At 34.1% G+C, this 18,451-nt stretch overlaps 1 protein-coding gene across 3 annotated transcripts in view; it reads right to left on the bottom strand.

Annotated features, from left to right (window-relative positions):
• The window catches only part of COL4A5 (collagen type IV alpha 5 chain), a 239,082-nt gene that overhangs the window by 21,164 nt on the left and 199,467 nt on the right, over positions 1-18,451 (bottom strand). For 2 of the 3 annotated variants that reach the window (XM_047843864.1, XM_047843865.1), the window contains exons 37-41: positions 9,977-10,103; positions 6,867-6,947; positions 6,132-6,230; positions 5,531-5,581; positions 3,909-4,094 (exon numbers count right to left, since the gene is read on the bottom strand). In XM_047843864.1, the coding sequence (XP_047699820.1) occupies positions 3,909-4,094; positions 5,531-5,581; positions 6,132-6,230; positions 6,867-6,947; positions 9,977-10,103 (544 nt within the window). Of the gene's footprint in view, positions 1-2,188; positions 2,198-3,908; positions 4,095-5,530; positions 5,582-6,131; positions 6,231-6,866; positions 6,948-9,976; positions 10,104-18,451 lie in introns of all 3 variants that reach the window. The other variant, XM_047843863.1, reaches the window with a different exon arrangement.

The raw sequence follows: 18,451 nt of genomic DNA, 5'->3' as shown, positions 1-18,451 counted from the left end.
GGCCTGACTTTAGTAAGGATTCTATAAGGCAAGTTTAGCAAGAATCTACCTTCCCTTGATATTTCTTTCTAGTAATTTTTCATTCACTTACTCCCTCACTCTGCTGGTTGACCATAAATCCCCATTTTTCTTTGTTGTATTCAGAATCGAGCTCAGTCTGTCTCCCCTAATGCAACTGTCGGTTCCCTACTGCAACTGTCTTAAGTAAAACTTGTATTGCTATCTTTAACAAGTGCCTGGTGAATAATATCTCTTTGAAAAGTGTAAAACTTAGGTCTCTTCTACATCAAATACTCTGGCTGTATGAAATTATGGGTCTGCGGAAGGAATTAAGTAGCAAGTAGGAGTAAGTTACTGGGGAATCAGTTCAGATAGAGATAGATGGCTTCCTAAAAAGAAACTTGAAAAATCATGAATTTTAAATTTCTAGCCATTCCCAGTAGTCAGAACTCAGGAATACACTTTCCCCCTTGTAGTTCCTCCTTAGAAATTTGAAAAGGCCTATTTATCTTGAAATAACAAACACATTCAGATATTTGTGGTTCTTTTTACTCCTATTAGGGTAACATCTTTCACTATGAATCAGCAATTTTCCATTGGACAACTTATGGCAATTAACTGTTCTTTGGTGTGTACTGTTTTTATATGTATGGTTAAAATAAGATTAAGAGGCTTCTATTCTGTGCTGGTTGTAAGGAAATTTTTTTTACTCCATACCTATTGGTCCATTTTCATAGCAGTAGAATTTAGAACTTTGTGACAACCCAAAATGTGAAGATGAGATGATTTGAAAAATTACAAGAGTTGTGGCAAGTCAAGAACTGCGAATTTGCAGGATCTGATAACATGAATTTGCAGGATCTTAAAAAAGAATGCCTTTTCAAGGATGTGGAGAAAAGGGGAATCCTCCTGCACCATTGGTGGGAATGCAAATTGGTGCATCCACTCTGGAAAACAGTATGGAGGTTCCTCAAAAAGTTAAAAATAGAACTACCCTATGATCCAGCAATTGAACTACTAAGTATTTACCTAAAAAATATAAAAATACTAATTCAAAGGATCCATGCACCCTGATGTTTATAGCAGTATTATCTATAACAGCTAGATTAGGGAAACAGCCCAAATGTCTATCAACTGATGAATGGATAAAGATGTGGTGCATATGTGTGTGTGTTTGTGTGTGTGTGTGTGTGTGTGTGTGTGTGTGTGATGGAATATTACTCAGCAATCAAAAAGAATGAAATCTTGCCATTTGCAATGATGTGGACAGAGCTAGAGAGTATAATGCTAAGAAAAATAAGTCAGCCAAAGAAAGACAAATACCATATGATTTCACTCCTACGTGAAATTTAAGAAACAAAACAGACAAGCAAAGAGAAAAAAAAAGAGAGAGAGGTAAACCAAGAAACAGACTCTTAACTATAGAAAATAATTAGATGGTTACCAGAGGGGAGGTGGGGTGGATGGGTGAAATAGGTCATGGGGATTAAGGAATGTACTTGATGTGATGAGCACTGTGTGCTGTTTGTAAGTGTTGAATCACTAAATTGTATCTGAAGCTGATATTACACTGTATGTTAACTAATGGGAATTTAAATTAAAACTTAAAAAAAAGAATACCTTTGTGAAGGATGGCTCAATTTCATTTACATTAACAGATATAAAACAAAAATAAGAAATACACTCTACTCTGAAGGTAAAAGTAAAATATCATACAATACACTTTTGGGTACTATAAATTTTTGGCTAAAAATGACAAAAACATCTGAATTTTAAAATGTTAAATTAATGTTCCTAACTAGGTAATTTTGGGTTACTCTAATAGACAGAAACATTGGAGTCTACAAGTTCCTTTCAAGTTTCAGAGATAGACCAACATGTAAGAACTGAATTGGCATATATGCTCTTAAAATACATCCAAACACTTGAAAGCATTAGGTACAGATATATATGTGTATTATATGTGTATATATATATATATATATGTGTGTGTGTGTGTGTGTGTACACATATATATCTGTACCTATATATAGAGAGGGAGAAAGAGAGAATTATATATACACACATATACATATATATACATACACGTATATATGTATAACTATACACACATACATATAAATATATATAAAAATATAAAAAAGTTTCAAAGTTCATGCAGTTACTACTTTGGAGTTAAAGAGCTAACCTGTAGGACCTGGATAGGGATCAAAGTTCACCAAGGCCCAATGTCATCATTAACGAAAAGGAAAAATATCAAAATTGTTAGCAATATCAAGAAACTAAAGCATCACACTAACTTCTTTCAAGTTAAACTTTAATTCAATAAAAGAATACTATGAAAGTTCATATTCATGCATCTGTATACAAACCAAATTATTACCAGTTAGCATCAGCACTAAAATAAAAACAGCACATGTGACATATTTTGAAAGGCAAAAAAATCATTTTTATAATAACCATTACCAATGAGTTCAGACAAAAACAACCAATTCTATGATCAATTAGGTTTAAAACTCCATTTTAATTTGTAGTTTATGAACAAATGAGAAGTCACAAACTACTCATCAGGTAGGTGTTCTTCTTCCTACTATTTTTGTTATTATTTCTTTGGAAACAGTAATTTTTTTAAGCACCTTTGTGACTAATGTCTTTATGTTGACAGTAATGTCCAACAGTGACCTTCATTACTAGTAAAGAACAAATAACCAGAGTGCTGATTAAAATGTAAAAAAATGATAATAGTTTGGTTTATTTTATAATTATTGCATGCATACCAAGCAAGATATTTGTGTCAACTCTTTACATGTAAGAGTTAATATGGCTGAGGAGAATTTCACTGGTTTTCTTAAATAGTGAAAACAAGGTAAAACTCTAAACACCTTGTATAAACAATCAAGTAAGATCAGATCAAATCTGGTTTTGCAAATGACCTTCTGAACAAAGTATGTGATCCCATTTGATTCATGTTTTCAGAGCATATCTTATTAAAATTAACTCCAATCACTTCAGAGTTTATCATAATTTAAATGGAAATTTTCATTTTTAAGTACATTAAAAAATGAGCCAGACTTTCAAAGGATAAAAGGACAACTGTTTTGTTTCTTTAACCTTAGATTTCTCTTATTATTTTAAATCACGAAGGCCAAATTTTTAATTACCTGAAATATAAAAATTGAGTATCAAGTCCCAAAAATCTGTTAATAATCTATCACCAGTGATTGGGCTCAGCGACATTAATCCCAGATGAGTACAAGCATTCCAAACTTAGCAAAATGAAGTGACACAGCACATACACAAAATGAAAAGTGAACTTTGGATGCAAAATTGAGGCTACTAGAGCAGTTAACATAAGACAAATGAGGTATAGACATGAAGTTGGTATGAAGAGATGGCTATTCAATTTAATCATGCTGTGATGTTGAGGATAAATTTGATTGCCTAGTTCCTAGAGAAGATAAAATTTTTTTATTGTGCTTGGTGACATTGGCTGATCATATGACAGAACCATAGCAACACTTTTGGTATGAACCACAAGCATCTATGGGGTGACCACTAAAATGATTTCTGTGATGACATGCTGAGAAGCTCACATTAAAAATGCAGACGGCATTTTGCTGCCAGGTTATCAGTATGGATTTATGTTTAATAAAAAGACTAATAAATCCACAATTTTCTTTTTTCTTCCATGTTGATTTGTTTTAGTTCAACTTTATGTAAATGATGAAAGGCATTAATGAAAAGAATGATTAGATGCCAGAGAAACAGATGGAGCTAGGTATAAACCAAGCTATTTACTTGTAAGATGTTCTTACAGAGTCTAAAGTCCCAAAGACTGAATAACCTGCCAGCAAAATGAAATAAATTAACTAATAAATAGACCATTCCCCCACCACTCATGTACATACCTGGTCTCCCAGGAGGACCTTGGGGCCCAGGGTCGCCTTTAGGGCCTTCTAGAGCTGGACCTGGAGAACCAGGAGGGCCTGGAGGACCCTGCACACCAGGAAAACCCTGAAAGCCTGGTTCTCCCTTTGGACCAGGAAGTCCAGGGTTTCCTGGAATGCCAGGTAATCCTCCATCACCCTTTTGACCTATGAAAGCAAAGTGACATTAGGGAACACATTAAATGATATTGAGTATTAGGCTTGCCTGTAAGGCTAAATCTATTCATTCTTATTAGAACAAGTAATAGAATGTGCAAGGGTCATTTCTATCTCCTGCCAAATCCCTAACCCATTAAAAACATTCTTTTTATTAAACATATTAATCTGTTATAAGAAATATTTATTAGAGTATGTATAGAAATATAAAAACAATTACAGCTTGGATCCTGAAAGATACCCTTTGTATTAGGGCACAAAGCAATGATCACATGATCAGTAGCTGTGAGAAAATAAAAAAATAAAAAACTAGAGAAGTTTAAAGTATTGGCATGAATAGGTTAGAGATGGCTGGAGGAAATTCCTTAAACAAATATTTTGAGACTAATTTTGAGACCAATGAAGACGTGGATCTTCAGCGGCTGCTGTGTGTCTCTGAAGACCATTCTATCCAAAATTTAGAATCCCAATCTAGACAAACTGTTCTCAACATTTTTTATACACCACCAACATGCCTGAAAGTGATATAACAGTGGCACATTAAAGTAATAATTTTCACATTGGGATCATGGGAAGGATATAGGAATTTCTATGAGGTATGTCTGTGGTTTGAAAAAAGCCCCCATAGAATAGCCAATGGTCCTTTCAGAAAATAAACAGGCATACCTGTACACACATTCAGTCATTCATTTAATTCTCTGGTGCTTACAATGAAAGTAAGAATAAGTGCAAGAAAGTAGATGTATATGTGCACATACTCAAAATGCAAGATGTATATTAATATGGAGTTTTCAATTTTTATTATTGGTACATATTCCTACAAAGTTTCCTTATATTACCTTGGTTTTATTTCCATGGGGATAAAAGAGTGGTAGTTTTTTTTTTTCCAACTGAAAGACCTTTTTTTAAATTTTATTTATTTATTTATTTTGCAAGAGAGACAGAGAGAGAGAGAGAGAGGGAAAGGGAGAGAGAATCCCAAGCAGGCTTCTCGCTGTCAGGCTGTCTGCACAGAACCCAACGTGGGGCTTGATCTGAACCATGAGATCATGACCTGAACCAAAGTCAAAAGTTGGATGTTTAACCAACTGAGCCACCCAGGTGTTCCCTGGCTGAAAGATTTTTAAAACATTTAGTGAAATCTACTTCTTCGTGCAAATGTGCTTTATATCATTTCCTCAGCAGTTATTGATGAAAGTAATGAAGAGATGTCTATATGTTAATTTCTTTAAGAATGCATTTTTATGTAGCACAATTCTTTATACTAAATTCTTAATTAATAACTACTTTAAGATAGAACTTGAGCTTTGAGTTTTCTGGGATTGTATGTGCATTTTATAACGGCAAATGGTGAAGATTGAAAATTAAGTGTGCTGCAACATATTCTCTTTATACGGACTGATTTAGCATGTTTTATTAAAGTTTACCAGAAAGTCCTGGAAGTCCAGGGGGTCCTGGGATTCCAAAGCCTGGTTGACCTGTCAGAGAATAAACCAAAAAATCTCAAATAAATAAATAAAAACAAGGACAATTTTTTTAGGACCATTCAGGTTTTTACTAAGTGCTACTACATATATGAACCATGCAGAAGATTTATCTCCAACATGCAATCACAATTCTAACATGAGAAAACTGTATAAAATATATTCTACTTGTGATAAGTGTTAAATACATCTTTACATATTATACATATAATATATATAAATGGATAATATATATAAATGGAAAATAGATTGCATAGTGAAACGAGGTCATCCAGAGAAGTTGAAAAAAGCTGGGTAACTTCTTCACATGAAAAACTTGGAAAGAAAGTATATGGAGTTTTTCATAAGAAGGAGGCAACCTGATGGATAAATGTGAAGTAATATTCTCAGTACAGAGTGCAAGAAGGTAATTAGGAAGAGAAAAGTGTGTAGTAGCTTAGAGGTTAAGAAAGAAGATATAAGTTGATTGTGGAGAAAAAAGGGCAAAAGTTAAAGAAGACAAAGAAGAAATTAGAAAATTAGGAACAATGAATAAATATGGCACCTGGTTCACCCTTCTGTCCAGCTGGGCCAGGGATACCATCTTGACCCGGACTGCCTTTTTCACCTGGAGGCCCTGGTGGCCCAGGACGACCGCCACCACCTAAAACAGAGTACAGCAGGTTTCACCTATCTTCCCAATTCCATTTCCTTCCATATTCCCCATTCTTTCCATACCAGCTTCAAATAGTTCTATCCAAATGACCACAAAGTACCTCTGAGACACCTCTTTAAACCACAAAATCTTGTGAAAAAGAGGCATTAAAAGAATAAAAGCTAATGAGAATAAGAGCCTTATTCATTCAGTACCCAAAATTTTCAGTTTCTCATTTTAATCTAGCTGTAGAATATCAAGGAGAGTGAGGTGTGGGAGTGGAACAGGGTGCATTATAGGCCTCAGATGGGGCCATGAGGAGTAATTTGCTTTAGAATGCAGCAAACAAACAACAGTGCTACACCTCGCCATTCTAAAAAATACGAGAGCTTCTACTATTGTAGGATACTTGAAATAACTCTCCCTGGAAAGAGCCCCTCAAATAAGGTTCCAAAGTAATAATTTTAAGTAACTTTTATTAAGAGTTGTTCAGTTTGTGCCTAACAAATGGTACTAAATAAATGAATTATCACCATGTTTCCTTGTCTTAAAAATGTTCACAACTCCCAGAAATGATCTGACTTTCTCAAAATGAATATGAGCCTTAGTTTTACAGAACAACAAATCCTTAGGTTTCATGCTTACCTACAGGACCAGGTTCTCCTGGAAGGCCAGGGTTCCCAGGAGGACCACTAATACCTTTTGGTCCAGGAAGTCCTGGGGTTCCTAAAGTAGAGTTCAATTTAATAATAAAAGAAAATCTGCATTGTGTTAAGAATTACAACTCAAACTCACAATTTATAGTATTAGCAAAAAACAGTGAATAGGAAAAAAAGAAAGATGCTGATGTTTGTAATATTTTTAAGAATAATTATAAGTTTTAAACTTATTTATCCAAGCATGGCATTATTATATATTCATAATAAAAATAATTACCACAACATTACAGTAGTAGAATTGATAGGATTCTATTGTATGAATATACCAATTTTTTAATCCATTCATCTACTGTCAGACATTTGGGTATTTGTCAGACATTTGTCAGGTTTTATGTATTACGAATATCTATCTTTATGGAAACCTGGTCTACTTCCAGTTTTTAGCTATTATGAAGTAACACTGCTATGAATATTTCTGGACCAGTATTTTTGTGGACATGTCTTAACATATCTTGGGTAAATACCTAGATAGGAATGGAACTGCTGAGTCAGAGTAGGTATATGGTGTGTCTTATAAAAAAACAAAAAACAAACAAACAAAAAAACAACCTGCCAAACCATTTGATGCTCACAGCAATGTTTGGGAATTCTAGTTGCTCCAGATCCTTGTACAACATATGGTGATATCAGTTGCTTTAATAATAACCATGCTGATAGGAATAAACTGCTACTTCATTGTGGTTTTAGTTTGCATTTCTCTAATAGCTGATAATACTGATCACCTTTTCATGTGTTTATTGGCCATCCACATATCTTCTTTTGTGAAACATCTTTTCAAAGTTTTCCCCATTTAAAAAAAGTGGACTGTTTATCTTGCTATTATTGAATTGTAGAGGTTCTTTATATATCCCAGATATCAGTCATTTGTCAGATACATGTTTTGCAAGTATTTTCTCCTAGTCTGTGGCTTCCCTATGCATTTCCTTAATGATGTCTTTTGATGAGCAGAACAGAAGATCTCAGGTTCTTTAAAAGAAAAAAAAAACGTGTGGAGCAATTGAATATCTGTATGGAAAAAAATGAACCTTGACCCCTACTTCATACCATAAAAATATTTTTATTTGAGACAAATCAAACCTAAATATAAAAGCTTAAACATTAAATGTTACAAAAAAATAAAAGGATATTTCCATAAACCCGAATAGGAAAATATTTGTTGAATAATTCAGTATACAAAAAGCACTAACTATGAAAGAAAATTAATAAACTGGACTTTATTAAAATTAACAACTTTTGTTCATCACACAACAGCATTGAGAATGAAAGGCAAATTTGAGACAGAAAGAATATACTTGTAATACATGTATCTGACAAAGACTCAGATCCAGAATATATAAAGAAGGGCTCTGAATCAATTAGAAGAAAAGGGCAAACAACCCAATAAATGTGAGCAAAAAACATGGAGCAAGCATTTCAAAAAGATGCTACCCAAATGGTCAATAAGTATATGGAAAGGTGTTTAACATTGTCATTCATTTAAAAACTGTAAATGAAAACTTCAATGAGATGCTTCTTTTTGTATGTTAGCTAACTTGACGATAAATTATATTAAAATAAATAAATACATTTGAACATCTAATGTTGAAAAAAAGACTCCCTATGTACTCACCAGAATAGCTAAAATTAAAAGACTGACAATACCAAATGAGGTGAGGACATGGACAACTGGATATTTCACAACACAAAGTACTAACCACAATATAAGCACGACAAGCCACTAGAAGCCACCCAGGAGCATTTCAAATGTTGCAGGTTGGACTATAATTTATAAAACCACTTTGGACAACTGGCTAAAAGCTAAAACTTCCTTCCTAGTAGCAGGAAAACTATTAAAGCTAAATGTCTACCTACTCTATGATTCAGTAATTCTACTATTAAGTTACTAAGAGAAATGAGTATATATGTCCATGAAAAGGACACGTCAAGAATGTTAATAGCATCTTTTTTTAATAGTCCCAAACTGGAAACAGCCTGAAAGTCCTTCAACAGGAGAATGGGTAATTGATTATTATGTATTTATTCAATGGAAGGTTACAGAGCAATTATAAAAAAACAAACTACTGACACATGCAACAAGATAAATGAATCTTACAGACATAAGTGGAAGAAGCCAGACACAAAAATATATACTGTATGATTCCATTTATATGAATTCCCCAAATAGGCCAGATTAATTGATGGTGATAGAAAGCATAGCAGTGGTTACCTTGGCAGGGGTGGTTTCACTGTGAAGAGGCATGGGTAAACTTTATGGGGTGCGGGAACTATTTTATATCTTGATATGTATGGTGGGTGTGTATACACACACACACACACACACACACACACACACACACACCCCGGTGAAAACTCATCTATAGTCTTGCATATAGTCTTGTGTATTTTACTCTACGTTATACTTCAATAGAAGGTTAAGGAAAAGATAACCAAAGGCCCACTCCATCCATGCCACTGTGAAATCCAAAAGACAAACAAACGAACAAATTAAATACAAGCATAAACAGAGAAGATAGTATAACAATCTAGTTTAGGCTACCTACTTGACTATAGTGCTAAGTCCCTTTGCTTTCATGACTCAGTCGTTGTCATATAAATGAACTGAACAACTGTTCTACCACTGTGTTCCACCCAAGTATGTGGAACAAGTGTTCTACCACTGTGTGCCACCCAACTGTGTGCCTGAGTACAACTTTCTAAGAGAATCAGCAGCAGGCTAAGGTTTGATAGTGTACATTATCACCTACAAAAAGTCAGGCTTCTTAATTAACTTGTGGCTAACAGTCAAAGGTTGAAAAATGCTCTACCAAACAGTCTCTCTGCTCACAGGATATTGTCCTACTGAGTTGGTAATACTCATTCTCATTTTATACAGAAATAAATTTGGGCAAAGAGAAGATAAAGAGCTAGTTCAAGATTATGTTGCTAGTCAGTGTCTGATTGGGAAATAGAAATCTGTCAAATAAGAAGTTGCTCTGCAACACAGGTTATACTAGATAAGGAAGGATATAAGGAAGCATTCAAGAAAAGGTATATTACCAGGGAATCCAGGAAGGCCTGGATGTCCTTTTGCTCCAGGGGTCCCTGGTAATCCAGGCAAACCAGTATCTCCCATAGAACCTTTGATTCCCGGGTTTCCTGGATATCCAGGCAGACCAGGTTCACCCTAAAGCCATGAATAAGAAGATAAAACTGAGTCTCTACATGACTTAGATTGTATAACAACATAACATTATTTATAGAACTTTTATTATATGTCAGTCACTCTGCTAAGTGCTTTACAGAAAGTGCTTTCTTTAGTAACTTGTAGAAATTTAACTTGAAAATGCTTTGTTTAATCATCATAACAGATCTTTGAGTTAGGCTTTATCATCTCCATTTATAAATGAGAAAACTGAATCTTGGAGAACTCAAGTGCCTAATGTCTCTAGCAAGTGGCAGAATTAGAATTTGAGCCAAGGTCTGTTAGACTCCAGAGATCATGCTATTTCCACAATATGTAGATGTATTTTCTCATTAATCCCTAAAAATCCTATAAGAAATACACTATTATTATCTCTTTTTACAGAGTTGCAACTAATAAGTTATGGAATTTGCATTTGGATCCAGATAGTCTCATTTGAACCTTTGATCATTATCCCTACTATGCTAAAATGGAATTCACTGCTTACAATAAGCATGTCAAACAGTGGTTACAAGTAGGTTCTACTGCAAAAAGTAAACTTAGTCCACACATACATACGTCTATCAAATCTTCAGTGAACATCTGAAATCTCATATATTCCATGAAGCTTTCCAGAACAAAGAAAGCTCATGCTAAGAATGTATGGCAGGTTCTTATTCTGTCAAATCAATAATGGCTTCACATATGCATGTCTTGACTCTTCAACAACACTGAACATTTCTCTGTGGTTAAAGACAACTCATATGTAACCATTTTTGGTTAGTGAACTTTTGCACTATGTTTCCTTCTAATAGAGTCTAAGAATTCATATCCACTTTCACAATTAAAACAAGTTTTTCCCAATAACAATGAGAACATGCTATAACTAAGTCTACCAGTGTCCACTGCTCTGCTCATGAATATCATGACCTCTCCAACAAAGTGTCAGTGTTCAACATCATCTACTGAATACCTCCTTCTCCATTTAGTGCTTATGCTTGTCTAGGTGACTAAGATCATCTATTTGTGACTCAAATGATTCTGCATTATGGTAAAAGCTTTTTCAACTAATTCCTTTTCTCCTTACAACCCCACTAGGCTGGAAATATATGTATTTTGGTCTGAACTTCTATAAATCAAACATCTGGCACATTTTTGCACACATAATACTATACAATTAAATTTTGGATTGAACTGGTTCCATCTTAGGTATTTACACAGAAAAACTTTGAATAAACTACCATAATTCTTCTTACTATTCATGAACCAATGACATTTATATATCAAAATAAAAAGCAGGAAGAATATTCCAATTATTTGCTAATGGCAAACCTGAAAGGCAGTACATGAGCACTTGATGATTTATGATAAAGTATGTGAAATTCTACAATCTATAATTTCAACCAGCACTTGGTTCCCCCCTACAATTCTTTTCACCACTCTATGACCCTACTTTAAATTCTAAAAGGAAAGTAAATGTTTTACCAGGGCTTTTGAAAAGGACTAAAAGTTGCTAGTTTAAGTTTTATCTAAATTTTTATTATTCACAAACTTGCAGAGAAAACAATGAGCTTCAAAACTGTTTTTGTATTCAAAAACATACTGGACAAAAATCCTGTAAATCACTCTGAGAAGAGAAGATTTTATTACAAAACAGAAGCAAGACATGATTCGAATAGACTTAAACCACAATTATTTACATTGCTTCAAATGTCATTCCTTGATATAGTTATTTTTCATTTAGACAAAATTGACATATAACCTTATATTAGTTTCGGGTGTACAACACAATTTGATATTTGTATATATTGTGAAATGATCACCATAATAAGTCTAGTTAACATCAATCACCATAGTTACAAATTTTTTTGTTCTTGGGATAAAAACCTTTAAAGTTTACTCTCTTAGCAACTTTCAATATACGACACACTATTAACTATAGTCACTGTGTTGTACGTTATAAGTTTGTACTTTTTAACCTCCTTCATGCATTTTACCCACTCTCCAATGCTCCATCCCCATCTCTGGCAACCACAACTTTGTTCTCTGTATTTATTAGCTCATTTTGAAAAAAAAATGTCTGTTTTTAGATTCCACGTACAAGTTAAATCATAGGGTATTTGTCTTTCTCTAACTTATTTCACTTAGCATAGTGGCCTCAAGGTCTATCCATGTTGTCACAAATGGCAGGACTTCATTCTTTTATATGGTTCAATAATATCCCATTGTATATATATATATCCCATATTTTCTTTAGTCATTTAATCCCATATTTTCTTTATCCATTCATATACCAATGGACACTTGATTTGCTTCCACATCTTGGCTATTGTAAATAATGCTGCCACGAACAGAGGGATGCATATATCTTTTCAAATTAGTGTTTTCATTTTCTTAGATAAATACCCATGGTACTTCTATTTATATTTTTTTGAGGAACCTCCATACTGTTTTTCATAGTGGCTGCACCAATTTACATTCTCACCAACAGTGCACAAGGATTCCCTTTTCCCCCCATCTTGCCAACACTTGCTGAAATGTGTCTTTTTGATAGTAGCCATTTTACCAGGTGTGAAGTGATATCTCATTTGTTTTATTTATTTATTTATTTATTTATTTATTTATTTATTTATTTAGAGGTAGGGGGAAGAGCAGAGAGAGAGGAGAGAGAGAATCCCAAACAGGCTCTGTGCTGTCAGCACCAGCCTGACCCAGTCCAGTGCTGGATCTTAAGAACCTAATCGTGAGATCATGACCTCAGTCGAAATCAAGAGTTGGATGCTTAACAGACTAAGTCACCCAGGTGCCCTCATGGTGGTTTTGATTTGCATTTCCCTGATTATTAGTGATTTAAGTACCTTTTCATGTACCTGTTGGTCATTAGTATGCCTTCTTTGGAAAAATGTCTATTCAGTTGCTCTGGTAATTTTTAGTTGTATTCTTTGTTTCATTTTTAGTATTGATTGTATGAGTTCTTTGCACAGTTTGGATATTAACTCCTTATCGATATATGACTTGCAAATATTTTCTACCATTCAGTAGGTTGCCTTTTCACTTGATGGTTTCCTTTGCTGTGCAGATCAGTTTGATGTAGTCCCACCTGTTTATTATGCTTTTGTTGCCTTTGCTTTTCAAAACACAAGAAAAACATCACCAAGATGAAGGTCAAGGAACTTGCCTGTTTTCTTCTAGTTTTATGGTTTCAAGTTTTACATTTAAATCTTTAACCCATTTTCAGTTAATTTTTGTTTATGGTATAAGGTAGTAGTCTAGTTTCATTCTTTTGCCTGTGGCTGTAGGTTTTCCCAACACCATTTATTAAAATTACTGTTTTCCACATTGTATAATCTTGCTTCATCATAAATTAATTGACTATATTTGTGTGGGTTTATTTCTGGGTTCTCTATTCTATTCCACTGACCTATGTTTGTTTTTATGCCAATACCATATTGTTTGGATTACTACAGCTTTGTAATATAGTTTGAAATCAGAGAGTGTGATACTTCCAGCTTTGTTCTTTGTCAAGATTGCTTTGGCTATTCAAAATCTTTTGTGGTTCTATACAAATTTTAAGATTGTTTATTTCTTTGAAAATGCCATTGGGATTTTGAAAAGGATTGCAATGAATCTATATATTGCTTTGGGTAATATGAAAATTTTAACAATATTAATTATTCCAATCCATGAGCATAGAATATCTTCATATTTGTGTCTTCAATCTTTCGTCAATGTCATCATTTTCACAGTGTAGGTTTTTCATCTCCTTGGTTAAATTTACTCCTAAGTATTTTATTCTTTTTAATGCAATTCTAAAGGAAGTGTTTCCTTAATTTCTCTTTCTGGTAGTTTGTTGTTAGTATATAGAAATACAACAGATTTTTGAATGCTGATTATGTACTCAGTGACTTTCCTGAATTTTTTAAATAGCTCTAACATTTTTTGTTGGAGACTTTAGGGTCTTTTATAAATATAAGTATAATGTATAAATATACATACATATGTATACATATATTTGTCTGCAAATAGTGACAGCTTTTACTCCTTCTTTTCCAATGTGGATATCTTTCATTGCTTTTTCTTGCTTTCTTGCTCTAGCTAGGATTTCCAATGCTATGTTAAATAAAAGGGGGAAAAATGAGCATCCTTGTTTTGTTTCTAATCTTAGAGGAGAAACTTTCAACTTTTCACCATTGAGTATGATGGTAGCTGTGGGCTTCTAATATATGACCCATATTATGTTGAGGTAAATTCCTCTGTACCCACTTTGTTGAGTTTTTATCATAAACGGATGTTAAATTTTGTCAAATATCTTTCCTACATCTATTGAGATGATCATATGATTTTCATCGTTTATTTTGTTAATGTGATGTATCATATTGATCGATTTGTAGATGTAAACCATTCATGCATCTCTGGAATAAGTTTCACTTGAGCATGGTATATGGTCCTTGTAATTGCTGTTGTATTGTTTCATTTACTTTGTTAATATTTTGTTGAAGACTTTTGCATCTGTTTATTAGGTATACAGGTCTGTAATTTTTTTTGCTTTTTTTTTTGTGGTGTCCTTATCTGGTTTAGGTATCAGTGTAATGCTCATAAAATGACTTCAAAAGTGTTCTCTCTTCTTCAATTTTTTGGAAAATTTTGAGAAGGATATGTATTAAATGTTCTTTAAGTTTTTGGTAGAATTCATCCGTGAAGATGTCTAGCTCTGGACTTTACTGGGAGGTTTTCTTTTTTTCCTTCTTTTTTGATTACTGATTCAATCTCTTTACTAGTAATTGGTTTATTCAGATTTTCTAATATTTCTTGATTCAGTCTGGGGACGCTGTATATTTCTAGGAATTTATTCATTGCTTCTAGGATCTCCAATTTGTTGACATATAATTGTTCATAATAGTATTTTATGATCTTTTGTATTTCTGTGGTATCAGTTGTAAATCCTTCTTTCATTTCTGATTTTATTTATTTAATTTACTTATTTGAGCCCTCTCTTGGCGAGTCTAGCTAAAGGTTTGTCAATTTTGCTTATCTTTTCAAAGAACCAGGTCTTAGTTTCACTGATCTTTTTTATGTCTTTTTAGTCTCTATTTTATTTATTTGTACTTTGACGTTTTAAATTTCCTTCCTTCTAACTTTGAACTGCATTTGTTTTTCTTCTTCTAGTTCCTTTAGGTATAAATTTAGTTTGAGATTTTTCTTGTTTCTTGAGGTAGGCCTGTATCACTATGAACTTTCCGTTTAGAACAGCTTTTCCTTCACATCATATATTCTGGTAAGCTGTATTTCCATTTTCACTTTTCTCAAGGTGTTCTTTAATTTCTCCTTTGATTTCTTCATTGGCCTACTGGTTGTTCAGTAGCATGTTGTTTAATCTCCACTTATTTGTGTTTTTTTCTTCATTTTTTTGTTGTAATTGATTTCAGTTTCATGCCACTATGTGGCATTCAGAAAAGATGCTTGATACGATTTTTATCTTCTTAAACTTACTGAGACTTGTTTCATAGCCCAACATATGAACTACCTTGGAGAATGTTCCATGTGCATTTGGGAAGAATGTGTATTCTGTTGCTTTGGGATGGAAAGTTCTATATATATTAAGTTCATTTGGTGTAATTTAAGGTAGATGTTTCCTTATTGATTTTCTGTCTGGATAAACTATCTATTGATGCAAGTGCTATATTGAAGTCCCATACTATTATTATATTGCTGTCAATTTCTCCCTTTGGGTTTGTGAATATTTGCTTTATTTATTTAGGTGCCACTATGTTGGGTGCATAAATATTTACAAATATTATATCCTCTTGTTAGAGTGGTCACTTTATCGTTATGTAATGCCCCTGTCTTTTAATACTATCTTTCTTTTAAAGTCTATTTTCTGTGGTATAAGTATAGCTACCCTAGCTTTCTTTTGGTTTCCATTTATGTGGAGTATCTTTTTTCCAACCCTTTACTTTCCGTCTCTGTGTGTCCTTACACATGAAGTGAATTTCCTGTAGGCAGCATGTAACTGGGTTTGTTTATTTATTTATTTATAAAAGTTTATTTATTTATTATTTGAGAGAGAAAGCAAGAGTGAGTACAAGCAGGGGAGAGGTAGAGAGAGGTGATTAAGAATCCTAAGCAAGCTCTGCACTGTTAGCACAGAGCCTGACATGGGGCTCAATCTTATGAACCACAAGATCATGACCTGATCTGAAATCAAGAATCAGACACCTAATGAACTGAGCCACTCAGGAACCATAACTAGGTCTTTTTAAAAATCATCACACAATGTCTTTTGATTGAAGAATTTAGTCGATTTATACTTAAAGTAATTATTGATAGGTATGCACCTATTGACATTTTGTTAACTGTTTTCTGGCTGTTTTGTAGTTCCTCTCTGTTCCTTCTTTTGCTCTCTTCTGTTGTGGTTTGATGACTTTCTTTAGTGTTATTATTATATCGCTTTCTAATTATCTTTTGTTTTTCTTTTATAGGTTTTTGCTTTGTGATTACCATGAGGTGCACCTATAACAACCTAGATATACTAAAATCTATTTTAAGTTGACAGCAACTTCAGTTTGAACACAATTCAAAACTACATTTTTACTCCCCACTGATTTTATGTTTTTGATATCACATTTTACATCTTCTCATTTTGTGCATCCCTTAACTGATTATTGTACAGTTATTTTTACTACTTTTGTCTTTTAACTTTCATACCAGATATGTAAGTAATTAACCCACTACCTTTACTATGTATTTATTTTCACCTTTGAGATTTATACAGTCACATGTTTTCTTGTCACTAATTAATGCACTTTCTTTTCAGCTTAAAGATGTACCTTTTTAATATCTCCTATAAGTCAGTTTAGTGGTAATGAACTCTTTTAGCTTTTGATTGTCTGTAAAAGTCTTTATCTCCCCCTCAACTCTGAATGATAAGTTGGCTGGGGAGGGTATTCTTTTTTGGAAGTTTCTTCTTTTCAGGATTTTGAATTGTTCCATCCTCTTCTCTCCTACAAAACTTCTGCTGAAAAATATGCTTATAGTCTTATTGGGGTTCCCTTGTACATAGCAGGGGTTTTCCCTTTGCTGATTTTAAGATTCTCTCTTTAACTTTTGACAATTTTATTATAATGTGTCTTAGTGTTGATCTTTTTGGGTTCATCTTATTTGGGCCTCTGTGGGTTTTCTTGATCTGAATGTTCCCTTCCTCAGATTAGGGAGGTTTTCAGGTATTATTTCTTTAAACAAATTTCCTTCTCCTTTCTCTCTCTCTTCTTCTAGGACCCCTATAATTCAAATGTTATTGAGATTTATGTTGTCTCATAATTCCCTTAAGCCATCTTTACTTTTCAGTATATTTTTTTTCCTTTTTTGATGTTCTGTTTGGGTGAGTTCCACTGCCCTGTCTTCTAGATGACTTTATTGTGCTTCATGTAGTCTGCTCTTCCACCCCTCCTGTATGTATATTTTTCAATTCCGTTATTGTATTCTTCAGCAAAACAGCTACTTCTCCTGGTCTTGAAGGACTAGCCTTGTGTAAAAGATTCAATTTATTGGTCAACCTTAGCCCTTGTTCTTTGTTGTCTCTCAAACCTTTGTAACTATCTAAGCAGCCAAATTTACTCTTGACATGTACTGGCTGCTGATGGTGTGCCAAGACCTCTCAGTGTTCTAAAGGGAGGAATCTCAAGTAAGCACCTAGTTTCAGGCTGATTGGAAGCCATATCCTCAGGCAGAAGCTTTAAAAGTACGCAAATATATACAGTCCTGTGATATCACAATAGTACACCCTGCTGGCCTGCAGACCAGGTGGAACTGGAGGTGTTGCAAAAATCAGGGCTTTAGGCAAATGTATCAGTTCCTTTCTGGGAGGTACCAACAAACTGTAGCAAGGCTGAGGAAGAATGCAAAGATGGTATCCTCCAGCCTACATTCCCTGAGAGCACACTTGTAGCCTCCAGATGTATGACAAACTTTTTTTTTTAACATTTATTTTATTTTTGAGAGAGAGAGAGAGAGGCGGCAGAGGAGGGCAGAGAGAGAGAGGGAGATACAGAATCTGAAGCAGGCTCCAGGCTCTGAGCTGTCAGCACAGAGCCTGACGCGGGGCTTGAACTCACGAACTGCGAGATCATGACCTGAGCTGAAGTCAGACGCCTAACTGACTGAGCCACCAGGTGCCCCCACGTGTATGGCAAACTTTAAGTCTGCCCCTCAGGCTGAAGCTCCAAGGCAAGTCCCTTTTCACAGACAGACTGGGGGTTTGGTTTAGTCTGTTGTCTGTGTAGGCCCCTGGTGATGGTAGCATGCCAAGAACTGTCTGTCTGATTATTAGTTTTGTGGGATTCAGGAATTCATGC

This window comes from Prionailurus viverrinus, chromosome X (assembly GCF_022837055.1).
Source record: "Prionailurus viverrinus isolate Anna chromosome X, UM_Priviv_1.0, whole genome shotgun sequence".
Taxonomy (NCBI): Eukaryota; Metazoa; Chordata; class Mammalia; order Carnivora; family Felidae; genus Prionailurus; species Prionailurus viverrinus.
Note: the sequence above shows the minus strand (reverse complement) of the source record. Positions and strands in the feature narration are given on the sequence as shown.